General features: G+C 47.5%; 1 protein-coding gene across 1 annotated transcript in view; it reads left to right on the top strand.

Moving 5' to 3' along the window:
- Window positions 1-15,742: 15,742 nt before the first annotated feature.
- AKR1D1 (aldo-keto reductase family 1 member D1) overlaps window positions 15,743-22,381 on the top strand; it is a 34,255-nt gene continuing 27,616 nt past the window's right edge. The window contains exon 1 of the mRNA XM_048945263.1: window positions 15,743-16,020. Within this exon, the coding sequence (XP_048801220.1) occupies window positions 15,928-16,020 (93 nt within the window). The 5' untranslated portion in view covers window positions 15,743-15,927. The remainder of the gene's footprint in view (window positions 16,021-22,381) is intronic.

A 22,381-nucleotide genomic window follows, 5' to 3' on the forward strand; every position in this document is an offset into this window, starting at 1 on the left:
AGGTGAAGCAGCCAGCAAAGGAGCAACGCCTGTGCTGCATGAATCACCCTCACCTTTCGGAGGAGGAACCCATCCATCCCCCACATCCTGCCTGTGACATGAGGCGAGATAAAATATGCTGGGGAGGCATGACCTGGCCTGTGGCCCGGCTGTCTGACCACAGCAACCACACTCTTTCCTTATAAACAGGACACTGTTCCTTCTGGGTATCTGTGATTTGCTAATTCAGCCTTATTCAGCTCACTAGGCTTTTTTTTTTTTAAATGAATTTTCCAAAATCAATGCAGTGGCTGTGGAATGCTATTGGAAAGCACCGCGTTTCCTGCAGTTTTGGTAAAACATGGAGAAATTTGAAGTTGCACTGCTGCTTGAAGCAGGTTTTTCAGACACCTGGAAAGGTGTTATCAGCCTGGTTCTTCAGGAGACTTCAGAGCTGTGCTCATCTCCTGAGACTGAAAGTCACCGGCACTTTACATCATGGGTCATGAGAGTGACATCACCACCATCACATCAGGCACTTACAGGGGGAACAGAGGAAGCAGTTGATAGCTGAGGTAAATCTGCTCTAGCAGAGCATCTAGAGAGCAGAGTAAGTAGCCCTGGAGGGGATTTTCTTTCTGCTCTCTAGCTAAAGTAACCACCATTAACCTCCTCACTATTCATTTTTCGCCTTCATTGACACCAGTGTAGTATTCTCTCTATACCAAGGGAGGACTAAAAATAACTCACCATGTTAGTTACTTGGGCATGGTTATAAATATGCCACAAATAACCACTACAAGATTGTCTGCTGTCTTGCTGTGCTCAAGTATTTTGCATTCTCTCTGTCATGCTCTCAAGACTGCTCACCCTCACCTGAACAAGGTCTTGGTTACTGCTGTTCCTTGCTTTTGCCACATGGCAGATCACAAGCACAGATTAAGAAAACAGTCAAGATCATCTAGCCCAACCGCTGGCCCATCACTCCCACGTCCTCTAACTACATCCCTCTGTGCCACATCCACATGTTTCTTGAACAGCTTCAGGGACGGTGACTCCCCCACCTCACTGTCTTTGTCATAAATCTTCTTATACTCCTTTTGCAGTATCCACTCATTAAATACTAGCAGCCAAGGCACCTGGCTTTAAAGCCATACTGGTACAATATGAGCTGAGTTTTCAGTTTTCCAGTCAAAACTCTGCTCAGCCAGAAAGGCTCGTCAGCTACTTTACAAGACATAACTTAGCTTTCTTTGCTTCTGTGCTCTCTCTGAAAAGCAAACACTACATTAAAGCAGGCAGAGCATACTTATGCAATGATATCTTGGGATAGGGCAAGAATTTATAGTCTTTAAATGACAGAAAGATCCAGGTGAAGCCAAGAGCCTGCTTTCTGGCACCAGGGATGATGAAGCAGCAGTGTGGAGCTCATGGGAATGATGTGACACCTTGATCCTTGGGCGTCCTTGAAAACAGCCCTGAGTGATGTTTGCCTCCAGTCGATTCTCCTAATAAATATGCCTACCAGTCCTGTCACCCTTAAGACCACAGCTTCATGGAGTAGAAGTTCTGTTCCCCAAATTTAAGATGACACATATTCTTTGTGGGGACCATGACAATAGCAGTTGTAGGAGATGCAGTTCTTTCAGAATTTCCAGTTGTTTTACAACTTTATTAAAGTTTTTATTTTTTAATTTTTTAATTTTTTAAATTAAAAATTTAAAATTAAAATTTAAATTTTAAAATTTAATTAAAATTTAAATTAAATTTTTTAATTAAAAAGGGGGCAGAGTTGACCCATTTCTCTGCCAGCTCTTCCCTCCAGAAGTAGATGCTGATCTTTCTTTGGACTTTGCCTCCAAATGAGAAAGGTAACCAGAAGTCATCAGATAAGAAACTGGACACAACAAAATAGTCAAACAAACCTGAAGGACTTTGATAATAAACACACAAGGAGTTAAGACACTTTCACATGGATTTCTATGCTTCAGCATGTAGGAAAACCTGTGGCAGGGATTTCATTTAGAAGAAAAAAAATGCACCATTGAGATCTTCCTAACAATTTCCACCCACTCTCCCTGAGCCTTTCCATCCCACAGGCAGATCACAAGCTGCAGAGGGGTGATCCTTTGGGCACCACACAGGACAAGTGTAGGAGTGCCCTTGATGGCAATATAATATAAACAGAGATAAGAGCAGCAAAACACAAGTGAGCAAATGAGAATGTACTCTGATGACCAGAAAAATTCTGGCTTTCTTCCTAGAAAAGCTGTGGTACCACCTGAACCACAGAGGCCTCCCAGAGTAGAGAACAACATCCACACTGGCTAAATAAATTGAGCAAGAACATCATCATGACAAAACCAAAGATATCCAGATAGGCACAATTAGAGCACCTAGTGTAAGATCGATGTGCTCCCAGCAATGTGAAAGGACATATAAGTAAACTGAAAAGCAGTTTAGCCAATGTAACTTATTAGTTTAAACACACTCAGTTTAATCCCTTTGCCAAGATGCCCCTTCTGGAAAACCCAAAGGGCAGCAGCTTTGCCAAGACTAGTGCACTGTATTATGTGCACTAGTGGCACCGTAGTGGTGGGTCTGCTGTCCCTCTGGAAAAACAGGCACCCACAGCGACTGATACCATAGCCTTCATCAGACCAAGTTACTGTCAAATCAGCCCATACCAACAGCCTGCTCTCATTCCCATTGGGCTTTGGGTTGTTCTTACCTCTCCCTCTCTTTTTCCTGTGCATACACACACACATACTAAAAATGCATGCAATCCGCTGTTCATTAAGTGTAATTTCTTAGGTTTTACTTTCTAGCAGGCATCCTCTGCAGCTGCCAGCACTTCCTCAGGTTTAAATGTGCCTTTCACTTTGGCCACTGCAGAAAGAGGAGACTTTCTCCAGCCAACCAAATGAACTGAATCGTCAGACCGCAACATGCAGCTTCATCTATAGTAGTAGCACCGACATACAGGGAAATCAGAAACTCAGTGCAGCCTGTTGGCTCTTGGTGTCAAAGAATAACTCTGCTTGGACTCACGAAAGGAGCAATTTTTCCTTTGAAAAATTCTCTCTCCTATTTCTTTGATGCCCATCTGCAATCAGTATTCAAGCACATAAATCTGAGCGATCCCCAAAAACAGGTGGTAAGAACCACGTGGAACAAAAAGCTCTGTTTGTGCACCTCTCCCATCCCTCTTACATCCCGCACCCAGATGCTCCACTAGCAGGTGCTGGGAGGTGTTCTCCTGCTGAGTGGGAGCAGCAACATGACAGCTTATCTTTACACACCGTCTTCAGTGTCCAGCTGATCTGGGAAAGAGCTGAACATCAGGCACATTCCCAGGCACTCTGCCAAGCTGGGGCCGAAGGGTAAACAGAACGCGATGTGCGGGACGCAGTGTGTCTTTTAAAAAAACCAACACCAGGTGGTCAATGAAATGATCCAGAAGAGGGGTCTGTGAGCGAACATTTCAAGTTCTGCTGTAGCACCTTATGAAGTGTATAGAGACCTGTGACTTTGGAGTGGGCTGCATTCTGGGAGAGCCACGTTGGATGAGATGTTGAAAATTCTCCATCTCCTCCGCAACCGCTGGCGAAACCACTGTGGCACTGAGACCCACACTGCCAGTCCTCCCTACCAAAACTCACTTCCAGTACAGCTAAACAGCAAATTGCCACCAACAGATTTATTTTGTTCTTTAACTGAAGCCGCCTGTAACACAGCGTGCAAACCCTAACGAAAGGCATTTGTACACCAGTGCGGGTCGATACCGTAGTTTAACAGAGCAGCTTTGTGTAGGGAGAACAAGGATCCTGCAGTGTGCTGTTAGGGCTTGAGCTTCCTATGGCCAGCCCCGGATCTCTGTTCTGTGTTAATAAACTGCTGCTGTAATCTGCACCAGGGTGGTCCGGCGAGACGGCAGCCGTGGGACAGCTCGGAGGGGAAGCGCCGCGTGCAAAGTTCCCCCACTTATCTGGCCTCTTTGCATGAACAATGCTGGCAAAATCACCCATGCGTATCACGGAGCTCTGGAAGTCATGCTGCATCTCTTAGGTTTCACGCTGCTTGCTTTAAAGACTCAGTGGGCAAGAAAAGAGCTCTGCTTCTCAAAGAAATAAGCTCCCTTATACCCAAGAGACAGCTGGCACAGAAGCTGCACCCCTTCAGCAGCAGCTCCAGAAGAGCTGTGGGGTATCATGAGGGTTTCTTGTGCACAGGAAGTCACCCTGCCATACAAGCTGATATTCCAGCAATTTCCCTTTGGCTTCATCAGTCTCTTAGCTACTTCACAATATACACTTCTAAAATTTGAACTCAGAAATTAGAATTCAAATGTCATAAATTTCCATGCCTTCATCCCTACCTTTTCCAACAGAGAAGTGTGTTTGTTCTCTCAGAGGTCACAAACTGACAGCTTGGGACCTGATGGAGGAGACTGCAGATCCAGCATCATTAGAAGGAGTTTGGGGAAAGGGAGACATAGCAGGAACTGCTTGGGATTTACTTTGCAAAAGTCCATTCCAAAAGACCATCAGTGGTATAAGGGAAATTAATTTCTCTTCACATGCCTGGAAAGGAAACACGGGCTTTTATCCCGCTTGGTTAGCGCAAAATTTTCTACAAGTTTAAGTACCATAACACAAAGCTTTGTGAGGAGGTGTGAAAATGATCTGTTAGTTTATCTGTTCTTAATTGATTTACCCAAACTAAGCAAGCTCTCATTTGCTTGCTTGAGCACTGTGCTGCTTCTTTCAGCATACATGGAGAGCAAATCAAGCCCCCAGTTGTCAGGATCCTGTAGCTGCAGTCAGCCTACCCTTACCTGCCTTCTTCTCCCTTGGGAAGGCAAAGGAAACCACCAAGCCTCTTCAAAGCCAGACACCAGGCAGAAGTGAGGCAGAAACCACAGTGAACCAGATAATTTATAGGATCAGGATCAGCAATGGCAATACACACCCAGCTGTGCCTTTAGTTACTATTTTCTTACCTTTTTGTTCCATCCCTTCCTTCCTCTTCCCACTGCTTGGTTTGCATCCTCAGGCTGTGGGGTTTCCCCTACTTTCAAAGGAGTAGCAGAACAGCAGTGTAAGTTCCCTACATGCAGTGGAGACTCTCCAGAAGGTTCATAAACCTTTCACTACGCTGGCCAGAGCTTTCAACCAAAGGGCCAGAAAAAAACTTGTCTGCTTTCTCATTTCGTAAGGAGATTCTACACAGTTCTAGCACTGGCATTGGAGACAGACCTTTTGAAGTGGTTTCTGGGCATGTGTTTTCTGTTTATTTTCTAATAAAAGAGAATCATATGCACTGAGTTTTCTAAAAAGCAATCGCCCAGGGAAAAAGCTATAAAAACTGTAAAAGTCCCTGACGCTTTCTGTTAGCACTGCATTCAGACTGCTTTGTTTACAAATGCAACCAACCTGTTATTTAATTAACTTTTTTTTTTTTTAGGAAATAAAATCTGGGAAAGTTTATTGCTCCGCTATGCCAAATATGTTTTCTGAACAACAAAGGGGACTGTGATCACTTCTACTGACATCCAGACATCTCAGAAGTGGTTGAGAGAACGTTTCTCGGTTTGCAGAGGGACTCATCGTGGGTCATACACTGCTCCCACTGAAATGTGCAGTTGCATTCCCACCAATGTCACGAGGAGGAAGAACAAGAAGTACTCCTGCCAAAAATCTGAGCGTTTTCACACCACGATAGACAACCTAAAGTCTCTTCAGTTACCAGTCACTTTTCAACAGCACCATCACAGCAACGAAGTGCAAGACTTTATCAAAACACTCCAGAAACTCACGACAGCTGCCTTTATCAGTGCCCACAGCTGACTGCATCTCACCCAAGCACTCTCCTTTCAGTTAATTTAATCGTCATGTGCTTTTTCCTTTTTCCTCTCACTTCTGAGACCTCCAAGGGCTGCCTGGGCAGGGAGCAGCCTCAGAGATAAGCTCCACGAGATGCAGGTCAGGTCTGCACCACCCTCACCTTACCTTTACGTCTCCAGTATCACCATGTTATCTGCTGGAATCTCCCCTCCCCACCTTTCTCTCCACCAGCACCACAAAACTCTCCTTTTGCTGTGATGAAGAATGAAAACCAGACATGCCATTTCTGGCTTTTTTCACAAGGAAACCTTCCATTGCCCATTGCTGTTCCCTGCCAGCCCCTTTTGTTGCCCTATTGGGGTGGTGGATTGAATTGGTGCTCAGGGATGTGGTTTAGCAGAGAGCTGCTAGAGTTAGGGTAGTATGGTTAGGTTGTGGTTGGACTTGATGATCTTTAAGGTCTTTTCTAACCTGAGTAATTCTATGATTCTATGATTCTATTAACACGTACCTATTTCAGAGGTCTGGGCTGCCTTCACAAAAATGGAGATTTAGGTAAGAATTGTGGAGCGGGGACGCTGTGTGCAATGCAACAAGGATCTAGATAGGGAAAAAATTAAGACTAAAATAATTGTACAAATGTGTTCCTATAGTATGTACGAATATTTCTGCAGAACAGAGGGTAGTCCCGAGCGTGAAATTGTCCAGAAGAAGAAAGTGAGGGAAGGAGAAGGAGACAAAAGGAAGAGATTTATAAAAGAAAGGGGCATTTAAAACTACAGTGGTGGAGCAGCCTATAGTGAAACTTAAACATCAGCCTGCAGTAAAGTCTGTGTAATAGGATCTCCCAGCTCTGAGGGAGGTTTCAGCTCCCCTTCCCAGGCCTATCTCTTCGACCTTGCCTCTGTCACATAAACGAACAGAAATGAACATATGTTTTTAAGTTTGTTTCTAAAATAACCAGAGCGAAGCAGAAATGCTGCACTGCCCACACCAGGCTCTCCTCGGGGGAAAGCGGAGAGAAAAACCATGCGTGCTCGTCACACCAGATGAAGTGCTACGGCGACAAGGGTTTATACAAAACAGAGCTAAAGAATGGTCTGTGGGGTGCCAGCTGCAGCATGCCACAGCTCCCAGCCCAGCCTTGCTGGTCCCTCAGGCATACATCAGCCCTGTGGAGAGGAGGTCACCAAGCGCCTGGTGGGGACGTGTCCACCACCGTGGGGTTGTGTCACGTCCCACAACGTGCAGGGCTGAGGGTGGGCACTGTGGGTGGGCTGGGCACAGGCTGCATGCAGGGGCAGGATATTGCTGCCTTAGGCTTTGCTGGCCCTTCCAAGACAGAGGTAGGTGGGCTCCAGGTGCTGAGGATATGCTTCCGTCCTTCAAAGGATGCTAGAGAAGCCCAAGGGTTACCCTGATAGGCTCCTTCCTCAAAAGTAAGGATCCTGGAGCTTTAATTGCAATAGCAAAAACAAAAATAAAAACAAAAATAACAAAACAGAAAAAAGGTCTCAAGAAGTAAAGAGACATGAATGACAAGAGGTAAGGCAGGAGACTAAGTGTGGATGAAATCAGCTGCTTCCCAAAGAGGCAAGAGAGATCAAAAAGAGTGTGCACACATTTCATCCTGATTGATCCCAACAAAAGTAATTTCTGTTTCAAAATCAAAATATGAAGGTAAGCACCAGAATGAAGAGATCTGGTCTTAAGAGCTGCTTCTTATTGTATATTATTCCACAAATTTATAGCCCCAGGGATAACCTTGTGCCTTGGGGAGGGAGACAGGGAGAGCACAGAGCTCAGGCAGTCTCTTAGTCCCAGTCTGTCCCCACCCTGAGCTACATACAACTCAAAGCAAATCCTATGACCCAGCATCAGTGAGTCCTGTAATTCCTCTACATATTTCTGATATTGTTGCAAGTACACCTTTACCTGCAAAAGCCAACTGTGATTGTATCTACATTCATTTTTCTCCTTTCTGCCCCAAACCTTGAGTCCTGCAGAGCCTTTTCATTTCACGGAGCTGTTTCAGGCTGATGTTCTCCATGGAAGAAACAGGGCACGTCCACAACATGTAGAACAATGTCAGCTTGGGTTTTCGTCTCCCTGAAATTCAGACACACAGGCTATTTAGTAATTATTATTATGTTGGCAAAGGCATTCTCTCGTTTGTCAATATGGAGACTTGACAGTTTTCAGAAATGACAGCAATAGGACAAGAAGGAATGGTTTTAAACTAAGACGGGAAGATAATAGGAGGAAGTTTTTCACAGAGGGTGGTGACACACTGGAACAGGTTGCCTAAGGAGGTTGTGGATGCCCATCCCTGGAGGCATTCAAGACCAGGCTGGATGTGGCTCTGGGCAGCCTGGTCTGCTGGTTGGCGACCCTGCACACAGCAGGGGTTGAGACTAGATGATCATTGTGGTCCTTTTCAACCCAGGCCATTCTATGATTCTATGATATGACTTTCCGAAAGACACATCAAACTGGAAGGAGGACTCAAAACCTCCTAAAACATCACTTACAGAGACCGTGAATATGACTTAAAATACATTTACAAATGAAAAAAAAAAAAAAAAGCTGGAAAAAGTAATTTTCCTTTTTGGAAAATTTTATTCCTTCTTCTTCCCACAACAACATGTGCTTAACTTGAATTGTCGTCACAGTATACAGCCAGCATCAGAGAGCGTACATTGCTGTTTTGTTTTGTTTTGTTTTTGCAAAATGATTAAAAGTTTCAGGATTGAGTATTTCAAAAATGCTTTGCCAAAAATGGGAAGAAAATATCACGAAACAATTTAAAAATCTCAAATTGGCAATGTCTTCAATTGGTTTTAAAACACTTAATAAAAGTTTAGTAATACAATCCTATCCTAGGGCCATTATTAATCTGTTATGGCTATGAGAGATCCTAAATAACCTGTGGAAGCTAGAAAAGAACATATTGTTCTTTATTGATGTTGACTAAAGTAATTACAGAAGATTTAATAAATCATCTCAGAAAAACGAAGTTGTTGCAAGCTCCCCTTTCTTGTTATGACAGGCAGCCCATGAGTTATTCTGGGTCCATCCCTAGCTCTGCTCCCCCTGCTTTTCCACTCTTACGCAAACAAGAAATCGCTTATCTGCCTCCATTTCTTAATCCGGAATTGTATCACCACCATTTGATTTGCAGAGATGCTACAGGAGGGTTTTGGGCAAAGAACAGCATCTGCCTCATGGCACGAGATGGCACAAAGCATGGGAATGTGGCAGGATGAGGGAATAGACCTTTAATGAGAGGCAGATAGTTGATCAGTTCATTAAACCTGCCAATGAGCTTCAAATGTGCAAGGTGGTCTGGAAGACTAGTGATAGGCTGGCAATGCTTGGCAGAATACGGTAAGCGTGTTACACAATACACTAGGAGATTTCCCAATCTGACAACATGCATGTAAACATCAAAAATTCAGTGGCAACACGGGAAAGAGAAAAGCAGATTGATCTGTTTTTCACCTGCACGGCAAATCAGACGAAAAGAATGGCTGTTCTCAGCTGAGAGGTCCTGGGAGGACAAAGTAGGACAAACCCTTTGTGGTCAGCAAGCAGCACACTGGTAATCACAGAATATCCTGAGCTGGAAGGGACCCAGAAGATCATCAAGCCCAGCTCGTGGCTCCACACAGCACCACCCAAAATCCAAACCCTATGTTTGAGAGCAGTGTCCTTGAGCTCTGGCAGTCAGGGCCATGCCTACTTCCCTAGATAGCCTGTTCCATGCACAAATAATAATGTGGAATAGGAAGCTGAGTGCAGTTGTACATCCAGCCAACCAGATTAACCCTCTTTCCATGACACACAGAAATACAGAGAGCTCTTCCTGCACCTGTGGGCTCCCGCCCACACAAAACCAAGCTCTCTGGTCTCTTACAGTGTTCTGGCACACTTTATAAAGCATGCAGATAAAACAAAATGCACCAGTGGGCTGCTTGAGACCCAACCCTTCCAGATACCCTGTTTTTACTTACAGAAGGTGTTTCCCACTAGTAGGAGACATCAGTAAAGCCCACAGTGTTACTCATTTTTAAAGCATTCCCAAAGAATACCTGCAAGCAGAGAAACCACCAGGCTGTTAGGCTTTACCTTCAGGAATTTCTTTCTGATCCATTTCCTCCTTCTAACATTGGCTCTGGGGCAGGTGAAATGTGCTTCCTTTAAGGAAGAGTCTCCGTGGAAGAGATGTGCCGCTGGAAGTGCTGTGAGCAACCAGGCTGCACACTTTGGCAGCCTCATCTCCAAGCCTGTGTTGCTTTCACCTTGTAAAAGAGGACAAGGTATGGGGAAAAGTTCTTATTCCTTGTTTTTTTTTTTAATCTCACCAGGTGTTGTGCCATGGAAACCCTTGTTGTGTTTTTGCATGTTGTCCCAATTGTAGCAAAGGTGCCAGTGTGGCTCTGCAGCAATTAGTCAGACATGTCTGCCCGTTGCTGAAGGCAAGGAAAGAAACAGCATGCCAGTGAGACTCTTAATACAGAAAACATCTGTTTATTCAGTACAAGGAAATAAAATGATAGTTCACCACAGCTGAACTAGAAGACCTAGTGCACAGCCCTAAGGTGGACCCAAGAGATACATGTGATAGGTTATGTGAGGGAAACTCAGGAAAGTAGTGCTGCATGAAGGTAAGGTGAGCCCAGTATGAGCTCTGTATGAACTGGAGGCAAGGAAAAGCTCAAGTCTGGGGAAAAAGCTGAGATCTGGTGGTGCTTTCACCATGTCCTAAGAGCATGATTTCAAGTAGAATCATAGAATCACAGAACGGCCTGGGTTGAAAAGGACCACAATGATTTTCAATCCCCCTTCCATGTGCAGGGTCGCCAACCACCAGAGGAGGCTGCCCAGAGCCACATCCAGCCTGGCCTTGAATGCCTCCAGGAATGGGGCATCCACAGCCTCCTTGGGCAACCTGTGCCAGTTTAAGAAATAACCTTGGTCCTAGTGATATCACTGGCAAAACACTCTGGAGTGAAGCCACAATCTCACCTACAGCAGAAATGGCAAGTACCAGCATAATAAAGGCTATCACATGCTACATAACCCTCCCACCTCCAACTTCAGATCATTGGGCTGCAGATGATGAATAACCACTTGTATGTAACAACATACTTGCGAGGCCTTCTTGCCCATCCCCTCCTTCAGTCCTTTTGCCAGGGACTACCAAGAGCTAGGCACAACATGTGAGGTATTTTCCACCAGCACTGGGTAGACAGCACCCTGGAAATCCTCAGGTCAAGTCCTGGATTTACAGGATGCCAAAGGAAAGATGCTTCTATCAGATGGATCAAATAGCCAGCCAGACTAAATGAGGCGAGATATGAGGACGCTCACTTAGAACCAAAGGTTAATGCCTTCCTGCATGATGAGGGCAGGTGTCTGTGGAGTCCAGAGGCCACCATGCAGCTCCTGACATTTGTCTGGGGGAGCTGAGAGAAGGTGTTCAACAGCTTCAGGTGTGTGCCACAGCAGACAGTCTGGAGCAGGAACTGAGATACTGCTGCTAGAAGAAAGTGATACCATCAGTAAACAGACCCAGGAAAAGCTAAGCCACTTTTGTTTGATTAATCGAAGACTCAAAACAAAGAATGAGGGCAGTGCCTGGTGGACAGCCATGCACAGAATCACTAATCATGAAATCACAGAATGGCCAGGGTTGGAAGGGACTTGAATGATCACGAATCTCCAACCCCCCTGCCACATGCAGGGCCACCAACCTCCCCCTTTAATACTAGACCAGGCTGCCCAGGGCCCCATCCAACCTGGCCTTGAACACCTCCAGGGATGAGGCATCATCAACCTCTCTGGGCAGCCTGTTCCAGCACTTCACCACTCTCTCTGTAAAGAACTTCCCCCTGACATCCAACCTAAACCTTTCCTCCCTCAACTTAAAAACATTTTCCCTTGTCCTGCTGTTATCTACCCGTTCAAAGAGTTGATCCCCCTCCTGTTTATAGGCTCCCTTTAGGTACTGAAAGGCTGCAGTGAGATCACCCTGCAGCCTTCTTTCCTCCAGGCTGAACAAGCCCAGCTCCCTCAGCCTGTCTTCATAGGGGAGGAGCTCCAGCCCCCTGATCATTTTTTTGGCTCTCCTCTGGACCCACTCCAACAGCTCTCTGTCTTTCTTGTACTGGGGGCTCCAGACCTGGATGCAGTACTCCAGATGGGGCCTCACGAGCAGAATAGAGGGGGACAATCACCTCCTTGTCCCTGCTGGCCACCCCTCTTCTGATGGGTATTCATGCTTATACAGCATCCACTGCAGATACTCTCAGCTCCAACACCCTAAGCAAGAGGAGAGTCAGATGTGGAGCCCGCTCCTAGCACAGGATCCACACCAGCATGTGCTCAAGGTAACACCACACCCCCAGCCCCATGCGAGACCCAACACACACAGGGATGAGAATGGACAGAGGTGGCTGTGGCAGGGCCGGGCACAGGCACAGTGGCAGAGTGCTGAAGGCAGTGGGAGGATAATGCTGAGCAGCTGCTGGCATTCCATGTACGCCCAGGAGCCATCCAACTCAGTGGTCGCCTGACTTTTCCAGCATTACTCAGAGTGATGGAACAGCGTCAAGGATACCTAGGAATTTCCCTTTTATCACAGCTGTAGCCACAGCGCGTTTATAGGAAGCAGAAGGGTAAGCGGCCCAGCCGTCAAGTATTTTCCTAATTCTCTCCACAGGCGCAAGTGGTAGCCACATTTTCTCCCCCTCCTCGTGCTCTCCTTACGGATCTAACAGAAGTGCTGGAAAAATTCGGTTTTGCTGCTTTCTAGGTCTTGCAGAGAAGGGTTTCGGCAAACACACACATGTATCACGCTCCCAGTACTGCAGAGCTGCAAGGCAGGCACAACCTGAAAGCAAACTTTAGGCCTCCGAGGCAGCACTCACCCAGAACTAATCCTTAGCAGGCAAAAATAATTTAAGTAAACCAGAACATGTCGCTTAAGTGTTCCATTGTTTGCAAAGCAGTTGACATGCAAGAGTGGGAGCCAGGAAAAAGTGTTTGCACAGAAATTCCCAAGCAGGCCCATTAGACTGACTGTTATCCCGGCTGCAATCACGCACATTATGCAACAAGCACGATCAAAGGGAAAAGATCAGGAACGCTCCCATGCGAGAAAACCCTTGGCCACTGTGAGAGGGAATTACCCAGCAATATAAGGTAACACTCATCTGGTTGGGTGTCCTTGAGAGCTCTACCATGGTGCATGGGAAGATAATTAGAAGCTGAGACTGAAGATTAAATAGATGCTGCAGCATGGTGGGTGCTTTTGGTTTGGGTTTCTTTGGTGTTTTTTTTTTTCATAGAAAAATATTCTCAATCTCAGTTTAGAACATTTGTTTCCATAGTGAACAAAGTGGTAAGAAAAAAAATGAAAACCCTCACTTATATTTATTTGTTGGGGGTAAGAAGAGAGACTGGAACTTTCTTTTTAGACGTATTTGTTGATCACACTGAGCGAGGTTAAGAAATATCAGCCTTAACACGTGCTACCAAAACCTCTGCGCTAAACGGTTGTAAATACACATTACAAATAGGTGCTCCACAAGCATGACAGATGCTGGTTCATGCAAGCTATTAAGGGACTAGGCTGAAAATACGCAGGCTTTAAGACCAAGTTTTAAGAAATTTTAACTAAAAACACGTGGAGAGTGTGCAGATGATCTCACGTGGCGAGGCACAGCTCCTACAGAATGTAGAAGCAGTGTGGCAACATGCTTTTTTTTTTTTTTATCTCATAGAGAAACATTTTCAATCTAACGCTATTATCTCATGGAGAAACACAAGCATAATTATGGCACTTCCTATTTTCCTACAGGTCACCCACCTCTAGAAACTCACTAATCTAATCTACAATGTGTAAGCATGCCCGAATATACAAGAACTGAGAGGATGCTATTTTTAACATCATCCCTTGTCCAAATCTCTGGCCTGCTGACAACAGGAGGGCAACCCACAAATCTCAGAGAAAACATGAAACCTGAAGATCCATCCTTTCCAGTCAACAAATCCTTCTTGTGCCCATCTTTTGACTTGTGAGAACTGGGGAGGTTACATTCAAAGAGAGTGGCCTCTTTACCTTAAGAGACTACTGACGAATGTTGTTCAGGTAAGGGGGCACTAAGCATTTTCTTTACCCAAGACTTTTGTTATTTTTTAACAATAAGAAACCTCAGCTGCCTGATCGACTTTTCCTTCCAAAACTTGCACTTTTTTTTTCTTTTTCTTTCAGTTTTTGATACGTGTGTGTATACAGAGGAAACAAAGCATTGAAGTTGAAAATGCTGCTCTTGAAAACCCTATTCTCTACCACACTGGTATGACCATAAAACTACACCATCAGCCCAGGAATGGTGAATTCACCTCAGCTGTGTCGTAAGGTGTTTCTGCATGCCTTGCAAGCCCTGCCAGAGGCTGCTGGCTGGTGCTGAGATGATGGTGATTCTGCTAAGGCCAGGCTGAAACCTCATTGTTTTTGTTTCCTAGAGAAAGAGCTGAGATCACATCTGCATCTTATAAAAGCTCCCGAATAGCTGCTGATCAACAACAACCGGCAGCCAAAGCTTTGCCTCGAGAAACTTGCATTGTTTTTCAGTGGGAGTTGCTAGATACCGAGTCCTCGTAAAAAGTCTGGTGAAGTCATCTGAGCTCTGAAACGGGACTCTGCTTCCTTGAGCAGCTAGCATTAATTGCCTCTAAGAACTGCCTGCGAAGAGCTCAAGAGCTCGAGGCTGCGTCGTTTTGCTTCCTTTGTTCTTTAGAGGATACTCATCAGCGATCCTAAAGACAACAGCATTTCTAGATGTTGTGAAAGAAAGCTATTTCAAACCAGTAACTAGGACATAAATGGGAGTAAAGTGTGATCATCTGCTTTCTCAGCTGTCACGGCTCTGTGCACATGCCCATGCCAGGCACCCTGGGCATGTGCACAGAGAGCTGGGCTTTACTCAGATCGCGTGCAGCTCCAGTGCCACACCAGATGATGAGCTGGTTGTGCTGAGCAAATGAGCAAGCTGTGCTGGAATAGGGGGAGTTATTGTAAAATGGGGTTTGGGGGTGAGACAGAGTGTAGGAATGCAGGGGTAGTGGAGCCTCCTCGTGGGATACCTGGAGCTGGGTAGTGCCCTGAATGCCCTCTGCCACATCACATTCTCCTCAGCTCATCCCACTTCCATCTCACTTAATGCTTTTCTCTGCTGGGAACACAGCAGAAGTAGGACTGTGGCTCAGAGCTGCAGCTGGCATCGGCATGCTCTATAATCGTTGTACTCGTGAGTATGAAGAGAGATCAGAGCTTCTCCTGTAGCCTGCCCATAGCAGCCAGTTACATGGGAGCACTGAGGAAGGTACACCGGGTTCCTTTCCTCCTGCCACAAGGAAATGCCTGCACGCAGGTACCCACAGCCTAAGAAACCACTAGATGCCTGCTCAGCAGGTCCACATTGCTGGACCTTCAGCCTCAGCTTTGCACTTGGTCACCAGCTGCTCGGCAGGTCCCTATCAGCAAAAGTGTAATTTTTTCCATCTCCAATGTGCAGGTGTCCTAAGTGACGTAAGGGACTCTCCCAGAAGGGAGTTCTTTGCTCACATCCCAGCCTTGAGAGCCACCACCATTTCCCCAGACGCAAGCTAGCTTGCACCTATAGATCTCCAGGACCCCGCAAAGATCGCTTTCGTGATAGATGCTCCCCTTTGACTCGCAGACGGGGGGTGTGGGGGAGGGGCTGGCAGCCTCCCTCGGGGCTCCGGACGGGTTAGGGGTATCCAGGGGCCCCCGGCAGCAGCCGCGTGAGCTCCGGGCCGGGGCGGTGCGCGGGGACCGCCGGTGGCCGCGGAGCCGGGGCGGGGCGCGGGGCGGTGCGCGACGGGGCGCGGTGCAGGGCCGCGGCGGGCACACGTGGCTCGGCCCCCCAAAAAGACGCTCCCCGCCGGCTGCAGAGAGCAGTTCGCACCTCGGGTCTCGCACGACAGCCGTCTGTACAGTGCGGTGCGGAGGGATCCGCGGGGCGGCTGCGGAGGCGGCCCCGGGCTTGGGGCGGCTCTACCTGGCGGCAAGATGAGTCTGACGGCCGAGAGCCACCGCGTCCCGCTGAGCGACGGGAACAGCATCCCGCTGCTGGGGCTGGGCACCTACGCCGACCCCCAGAAAGTAAGTCCGGGTCCGGGCGTCCCCCGCAGGTGACGGCAGTCTCCGCTGCACAGTCCCGAGTCGGGGCTGCGTTCCCCTTCCTCTCTACCACTTCCCAGCTCGGTTCTTCTTTCCGCTCCTTTCCTCCGCAAACTTAAAAAGCCCGATTGCGCCCGTTAAGAGTGCCGGCAGTGAGCGGCGCGCAGAGGACGAAAAGGTGGGAAAATAAAAATCCCGTCGAGTTCGCGCTGCGCGGTGCCCCTCCCCGCAGAACGGGGTTCGGGGCGATGGGGACGCGCACCCCCGGGCAGGGGACCCCGATCCCGGTGTTCCGATCAGCACCCCGTCTCAGGCGGGCACGCCGAGTTTCGGGTCCCCCAGGCAGGCCCCGCTGCAGATAAGATGAGGGATTTCGGAGCGTCTCGCAGCTGGCCCCGACACTTTCCAAGGAATGTTCCTAAAACAAAGCCCCAAATTCCTGCATCTTGATTCCTGCAGCTCCCAAAGCTGAGTGCCAGCGGCCAAACCACTCTCAAATGTTCTGCATCCCTCGGTGCTGTGCGTCCCGGGCAGGCGTCCCGTGGAACTGTCGCATTTGGCGCTGCGTCGGGGCGGTGGGAGAACACCTGATGCTTCTTCCCTTTGCACACCTGGAAGCATGAAGGCAGCTCGCTGGTCTCTTTCCCGAAGGGTCGATCCTCTCGTTCCCTTCTGTTTGTTTCTTTGTTTAAAGAGTAGAAACAGTGAGGCTGGCCAGAGCCCTTCTTGTGTAACAGTATCAGCGTCGAGATGCAATATTCTGAGCGACTCCACACGCCGCAGTGCATTTAAAAATGCCTTCCTAGAGACAGCTCTTAATCAGCAACAAGTAAACGCACCGTTGTGCGTTACCAATAATGGCAGAGGACTTCAACAGAGGCTGCTGCAGGCAGCGCAGGAGTGGAGCAGAGGGCTGTGAGAGGTCCCAGTGCTGCCCATTTCCCCGCTGAGCACCCCGGGCTCATGCAGGGACAACCAGTGGGAATCTGTGATTTCAGACGCCGGGCACCATCCTTCCCCTGCATCCCTGAGGTTTCTGGGGATATTTTTAGCGAGTGGTGTTCCTTGAACAAGGGTTAGAGGAACAAAATTAAGCTCTCCAGCGGGAGCTTTTGTGTAGCAGAGGGGCATGTTGCATAATTTGGTGACAAAATAGCTCTGAATAAACTTAAAGCATCTGGCTCCAGTCTTGTGCATCGGCATGTCCCCAAGCCCTACACTTGCAGTCTTGTGGGTTCAAAGCTGGTGGGTGAGGCTGCTGGCAGGAGCAGTGCCCCAGAAGAGCCGGCAAATGAATCATTTGTAAGTAAGGGGGTTCCAGCCCCGGGCTGCTGGCTTTTTGCACGTGCCTTCATAGCAGAATGGGGGTTGGGACAACAAAGCAGGGCCCGGGTATGGCAACCCCCATTTGGAGCAATTGCAGCTGCTGGTGGCTGCACCTCCGGTGGGGGATGGGGCTGCGTCCCAGCACCCATTCTCCCTTCCCTGGCACTTGTAGGAGTTTGATTCTCTGAGCTGTATCTTTGCACGGGGTAAACATGATAGAAAGTTACGGGTGGGAGTAGGAGATGCTAAGGCATTGCAGAAAGCCCACTTTCCCAGCAGGCCAGGTGAAGCACGACATGCTGATCTGCAGTGCTGGGCTGCAGCCTTGCGCCAGGGTTGGGATTGGGTGTTGGATGTGGGAAGGTGCCAGGGAAGGCAGCTGGGGAAGCATGGTCACAGGGTGCCACAGGATGTGCTGCAGAAGTGTTCACAGCTGCTGAGCATGGGGCAGGATGAACACAAGGGTCATGGCTCAAAAAGGCTGCCTTGCTGATAGTAGAGCTCATGTCAGCATCTTGCCACAGTGATGAAGAGTGGCTGAGCTGCGACAAGCTGCTCTGCTGAGCGCTGATTGTACCTGGCATGGCTTCCAGAGGGGTGCCCAGTTGTGCTCCCATCTTATGCCTCCTGCTTAGAGAGCTGAAAGGAGCTGTGGCAGTGAGGAACCCTGCAGGGTTTACCTTAGCAAGCAAGGCTATGAGCTCTATGAGCTAGCACTGGAGCGTCTCCCTTAAAATCCTCAGCTGCAGCCTTTCCTGGCTGAATTGCTTAAGCAGCAGCCTCTGAGCCACCCGTTCACTGCAGCGGAGGCAGGCAGCGGGTGGCAGTGATGGTGCCAGCGGTAACCAGCACACTATTTCTGCTTGTGAGTCAGATCTCTGTGACACGCTGCCGTTCTGTGCTTTGATACAGATCGTGGAGCCGCTCACTTGTCAGCTTATTCATCTTGCTCTTGGAGGCAGACTTCTTCCAAAGGTTATTCACCCTGGCACCTCTGTGTCAAACTGCCTGGTCCAAAATAAATCTGTTTTCTCAATCTTGAGCTGCAGCCTGGTAGCTTGTAACGAGCCCAGAGCGCCCTTCCTGGAGTGCAGAAATGCTTTCACTGGTTGAGCAAACCAGGCGTATCTCATTAGCCACAGAGCAGGGAAATGGGCTCTTCCGACAGTCAGTTACAAGAAAATGGGCAGGAGGACAGTTTTGGTGTTTCAGGCTTTGTTTGGGTAAACTGCACTGCACAGCAGTGCCTTCAGAATTGAAATGTGTCAGCAGCTCACCTGCTCATCTTAAATGACTTTATTGTTCTTTTAAAGACTCTTTTGGAAGATAAGTCACACTTCTGAAGTTGTGAAACACCAAGGAAAAAAAAATATCTTTGGCCAGTATTCGGTCCTGTGTGTAAGTTTACTGATTCAGTGAAGCACATCGCTCGGCTGGAGCAGCACTGCACCATTGAGAAAGGGTCTGTTTGATGATCACATTACTTTTATAGAAAACTCCTTATCCCTGGTACAGGAGACCTTTTTCTTCTGGCCAGATGTTGATCTAATTCCTTGAGACTGGCAGTGTTGGGGGGAGGGGGTGGTTCTTTCTGTTTTATTCTCCCAGCACAGCAGGAAAATGCAATGACTCCACTTGCCGTAATACATCTCTCAGCAAAAAGTGAAGAATATTCACTGGCTGTAACAACTAGTGATAAATTCGGATTAAAAAAACAAACAAACAAACAAAAAAAAAACCCACTTAGAAATCACTTTTGCCGCTTAAATTGATGTTTCCTAATATCTGTATCAACAACGTATTCTAGTGCATTAAGGTTGGCTCTGTGTTCTCCTTCTCTGCTCTCACAGGGAAGGAAACGAGTAGTCTTGCCTACCAATAAATCCCAGCAAGAAAAATCCATCGTTGATTCCTGCTTTTCTCTCTTCTACTCTCCCATGTCCCTTCTCTTGATGGTTTTGGGAGGGAATCACAGTGGGACCAGTGAGTCTGGGCTGTCAAGACCCTCCAGAAGGCTCTACAAGGTGGGGCCAATTCTGCTTCTTTCTGACTGCATGGATCTTCCTAACAAAGCTCCACACATGCTGGAGTGGTTTTGCAAGGGCTGCACATCCCTCTTTCCCTCCAGAGACCCCCAGGCAGCCAAAGCAATTCCTGGGAGAACAGAGAGGCTGGGGGGTGGGAGGGAGAGGGAAGCCCCAAGTGGGGTGGGAGGGAACACAAGGTTTGCCCTACAAGAGATAGGGCAAACCTTGTGTAGCTGCAGAGCTGGGTCATCCCCTGCACAAGAACTCAGTTCCCAGTGAGGCCAGTGAGCAGGACCTGAACCCAGCAGGGAGCAGATGGCGAACGGAGCTGAACAGGAGTGGAGGAGAAAGGTGTGAAAAATGCTCCTAAATCCTGGAAATCCTACACCTCATTAAAACTACACTTACATCCATTTCACTTCATAACTCATCCCTTTCAGCGCAGCTAGGATCACCAGCACGGTGCCTCTGTGTAAATAATCACTGTCTCTCTGGAAGGTCAAGGGGGCCTTGGCCACAGACCCTCTCTTGCCTTCCTGTTTTTACTGAAGGAGGAGAAGGCTTGGAGGGAAGGTTGTGGCAACCACACTGTACAAGAGGCATTGCTTCTGAAACATAAGATTGGGCAAAGCGCTTAAGTATAGCGCTGGGTGAGGGCTTCTGGCAAGTTGCAACTTCTTTGCTGAAAATGAGGTTCTGAGGTAGCCAAAATCCATTTATGAATTGGAAGCAGTTTTGTGGAATAGTTTCAGGCAAAACAAATGGCAAAGCATTTGATTTTGGGCACTGGCAGTACAAGCTGAGGAATCAAAGGATTATTAAAGTAGTTGGAGGTAGTGGTTGCCTGATGAATAGCCCAAATAGCCTACTGGTTAGGGAACCCACATGGGAAACCAGATTCAATCTTCTTCTCTATCACTGGGAACCAAATTCATATCACACAGCCCAGAGACATAACATAATCTCGGGAGTGCGTGATAGTCTGAGAGAAGCACGAAGAACTGCACACACCCTGCAGGAAAGCGCTCTTCCCACTAACCCTACAGCTTTGGCTATGAACAGCTCTGTGTGATTTCTACCAGGTAGGAGAGGGCTGTGCCCCAAGTCCTTGCCTGCCACAAAGTCACCCATGTGAGTGTGAGCCTGAGTTCTGTTTAAAAGGAAGTGGCTGTTTTGAATCAGGGAGAAGAGAAGATCACCCAGGGCTCCCACATCCTATCTTTGTGACCAAGTCAAAAATCTGTTTTGCATAAGTAAAAACACTGTTTTGGCACCCTGAATTGCTTTTTGCACCCAAGCTAGAAGCTGAACAAAGTAACCTTTCGCTGTTCAGTACTAACAGCCCCTAGTGCTTTTGTAGGACCTTTTATGCCAAAACTTCCCCACAGAAGGGCACGCACAGCATGAAATGTTTTGATCACCATTAATGGTGCATCTCTGGTGCAGACTGCCCTTCACTGCAGCTGGGCATAGGCTACCCTGAGGGCAAAAGAAGCAACAGCTGATTTGTGGCTACAGATAGATCTCTGAACTGCAGTATGGGGGATTACATACCATTTAATTTGCCTTTTTTCCCTTCCGGCCATCACCAACTTCTGAAACATGATTGAATGGAGACAGCAAAGATTTCAGGTGACTCACAGGAAAGTCACCTGGCTTGATCCAAAGCTATCAGACTGAGCAGGTATTGGACATCCCAGGCAGGAGCAATACCCCAGAGCTCTGGAGAGAGGGCTGAATCTCAAAGGCTTCCATTTCCCAATCTCTGTGAATTTCTCCTTCATAAATCCAAACCGCCTTTGGTCTTCATCCTGAGGTAAACCTCCCACTCTGCTGCTAGATTTTACTTGAAAGAGATAATAAAGGCAGGAGAAGGAACTGCTGTAACATGCACACATCCTAACAGCCTCAGCTCACTTCCCACAACACGCTATAAAAAAATGAAAAATACCACAGTACTCTTAACATGAACAGCTACACCCAGAGTTGTATGTGAGCTCAGCAAGTAGTGAGAGTCTGGAGTTAGGTCTGCAATGAACCTGCACAAAATCATTGACTACACCAGGTGTAGGCCAGGGAAGTATGTTACCATTTTCGTTCTTAACAATGATACTGGAATCCAGAGTGAAAAGGGGCTGGGGGAGAGTCAGCTGAGATAGTTGGCTATAGAGCCTCATATTTATGCCCTGAACTTAAGAAGCAAAGTAATCTTCCAGAAAAAAAAAGAAAAAAAAAAAAAGTTGTTGAATGATGCCATTGCTGCTCAGCCTCTCAGATTTCAATGCTTATTCCTCAGCTAAGTCACAGTCACTGGCAAGACCTGGTTGCCAAGAGCAGATGAAGGCAGGGTTTCTTAGTATTTGGTCTCCAGAGACAGGAACCAATGCCAGCGTGTAGCAGGCAGCAGGATGACAGGCTCTGAGGCAGAAGAGTGGCTGTTGGCTTGGAAGTGCAATCAAAAGCACTGTAAGAAGTGACAGGAGAAAGAGCCTGCATGAGGCTTTGAAGAGCTGCAGTGACTATGGGCTCTTATTATTGCCTGAATCAATTCCTACTGTTTGATACAGAGATGGCAAGTATACCAAAGGATGAGGGATGACCAGAGTACTTCAGGTACTGCTTTCGCAGCTCATCCTTCCCATCATCAGATGGCTCTCAACAAAATCCTGCTTTCATCACCAACTTTTGCTAAAAACCTTAGTTGCATGACGCATTTTAAAGTTCCCTATCATATATGCTTTCAATATTTGCCACCAGTGAAAAGCAGAGTTTATTTATCTGGCAGACAATCAGAGCATTTCCCGCTCTGCCATACATCATCTCTGTAGCTGGAACAGCCTTTCTATATTTCTGTGACTTCAACATGTTCTCCTTGGTGCTCAGCCATGACCTCTGCTCCCCTGTCTGCAACCACCTTACGACACCTCTGTTTCTGCTAACTCCTTGTAGCCTCATGTTATACAATGGAATGCTTACGGCTTGCATAAATG

This window comes from Lagopus muta, chromosome 1 (assembly GCF_023343835.1).
Source record: "Lagopus muta isolate bLagMut1 chromosome 1, bLagMut1 primary, whole genome shotgun sequence".
NCBI lineage: Eukaryota > Metazoa > Chordata > Aves > Galliformes > Phasianidae > Lagopus > Lagopus muta.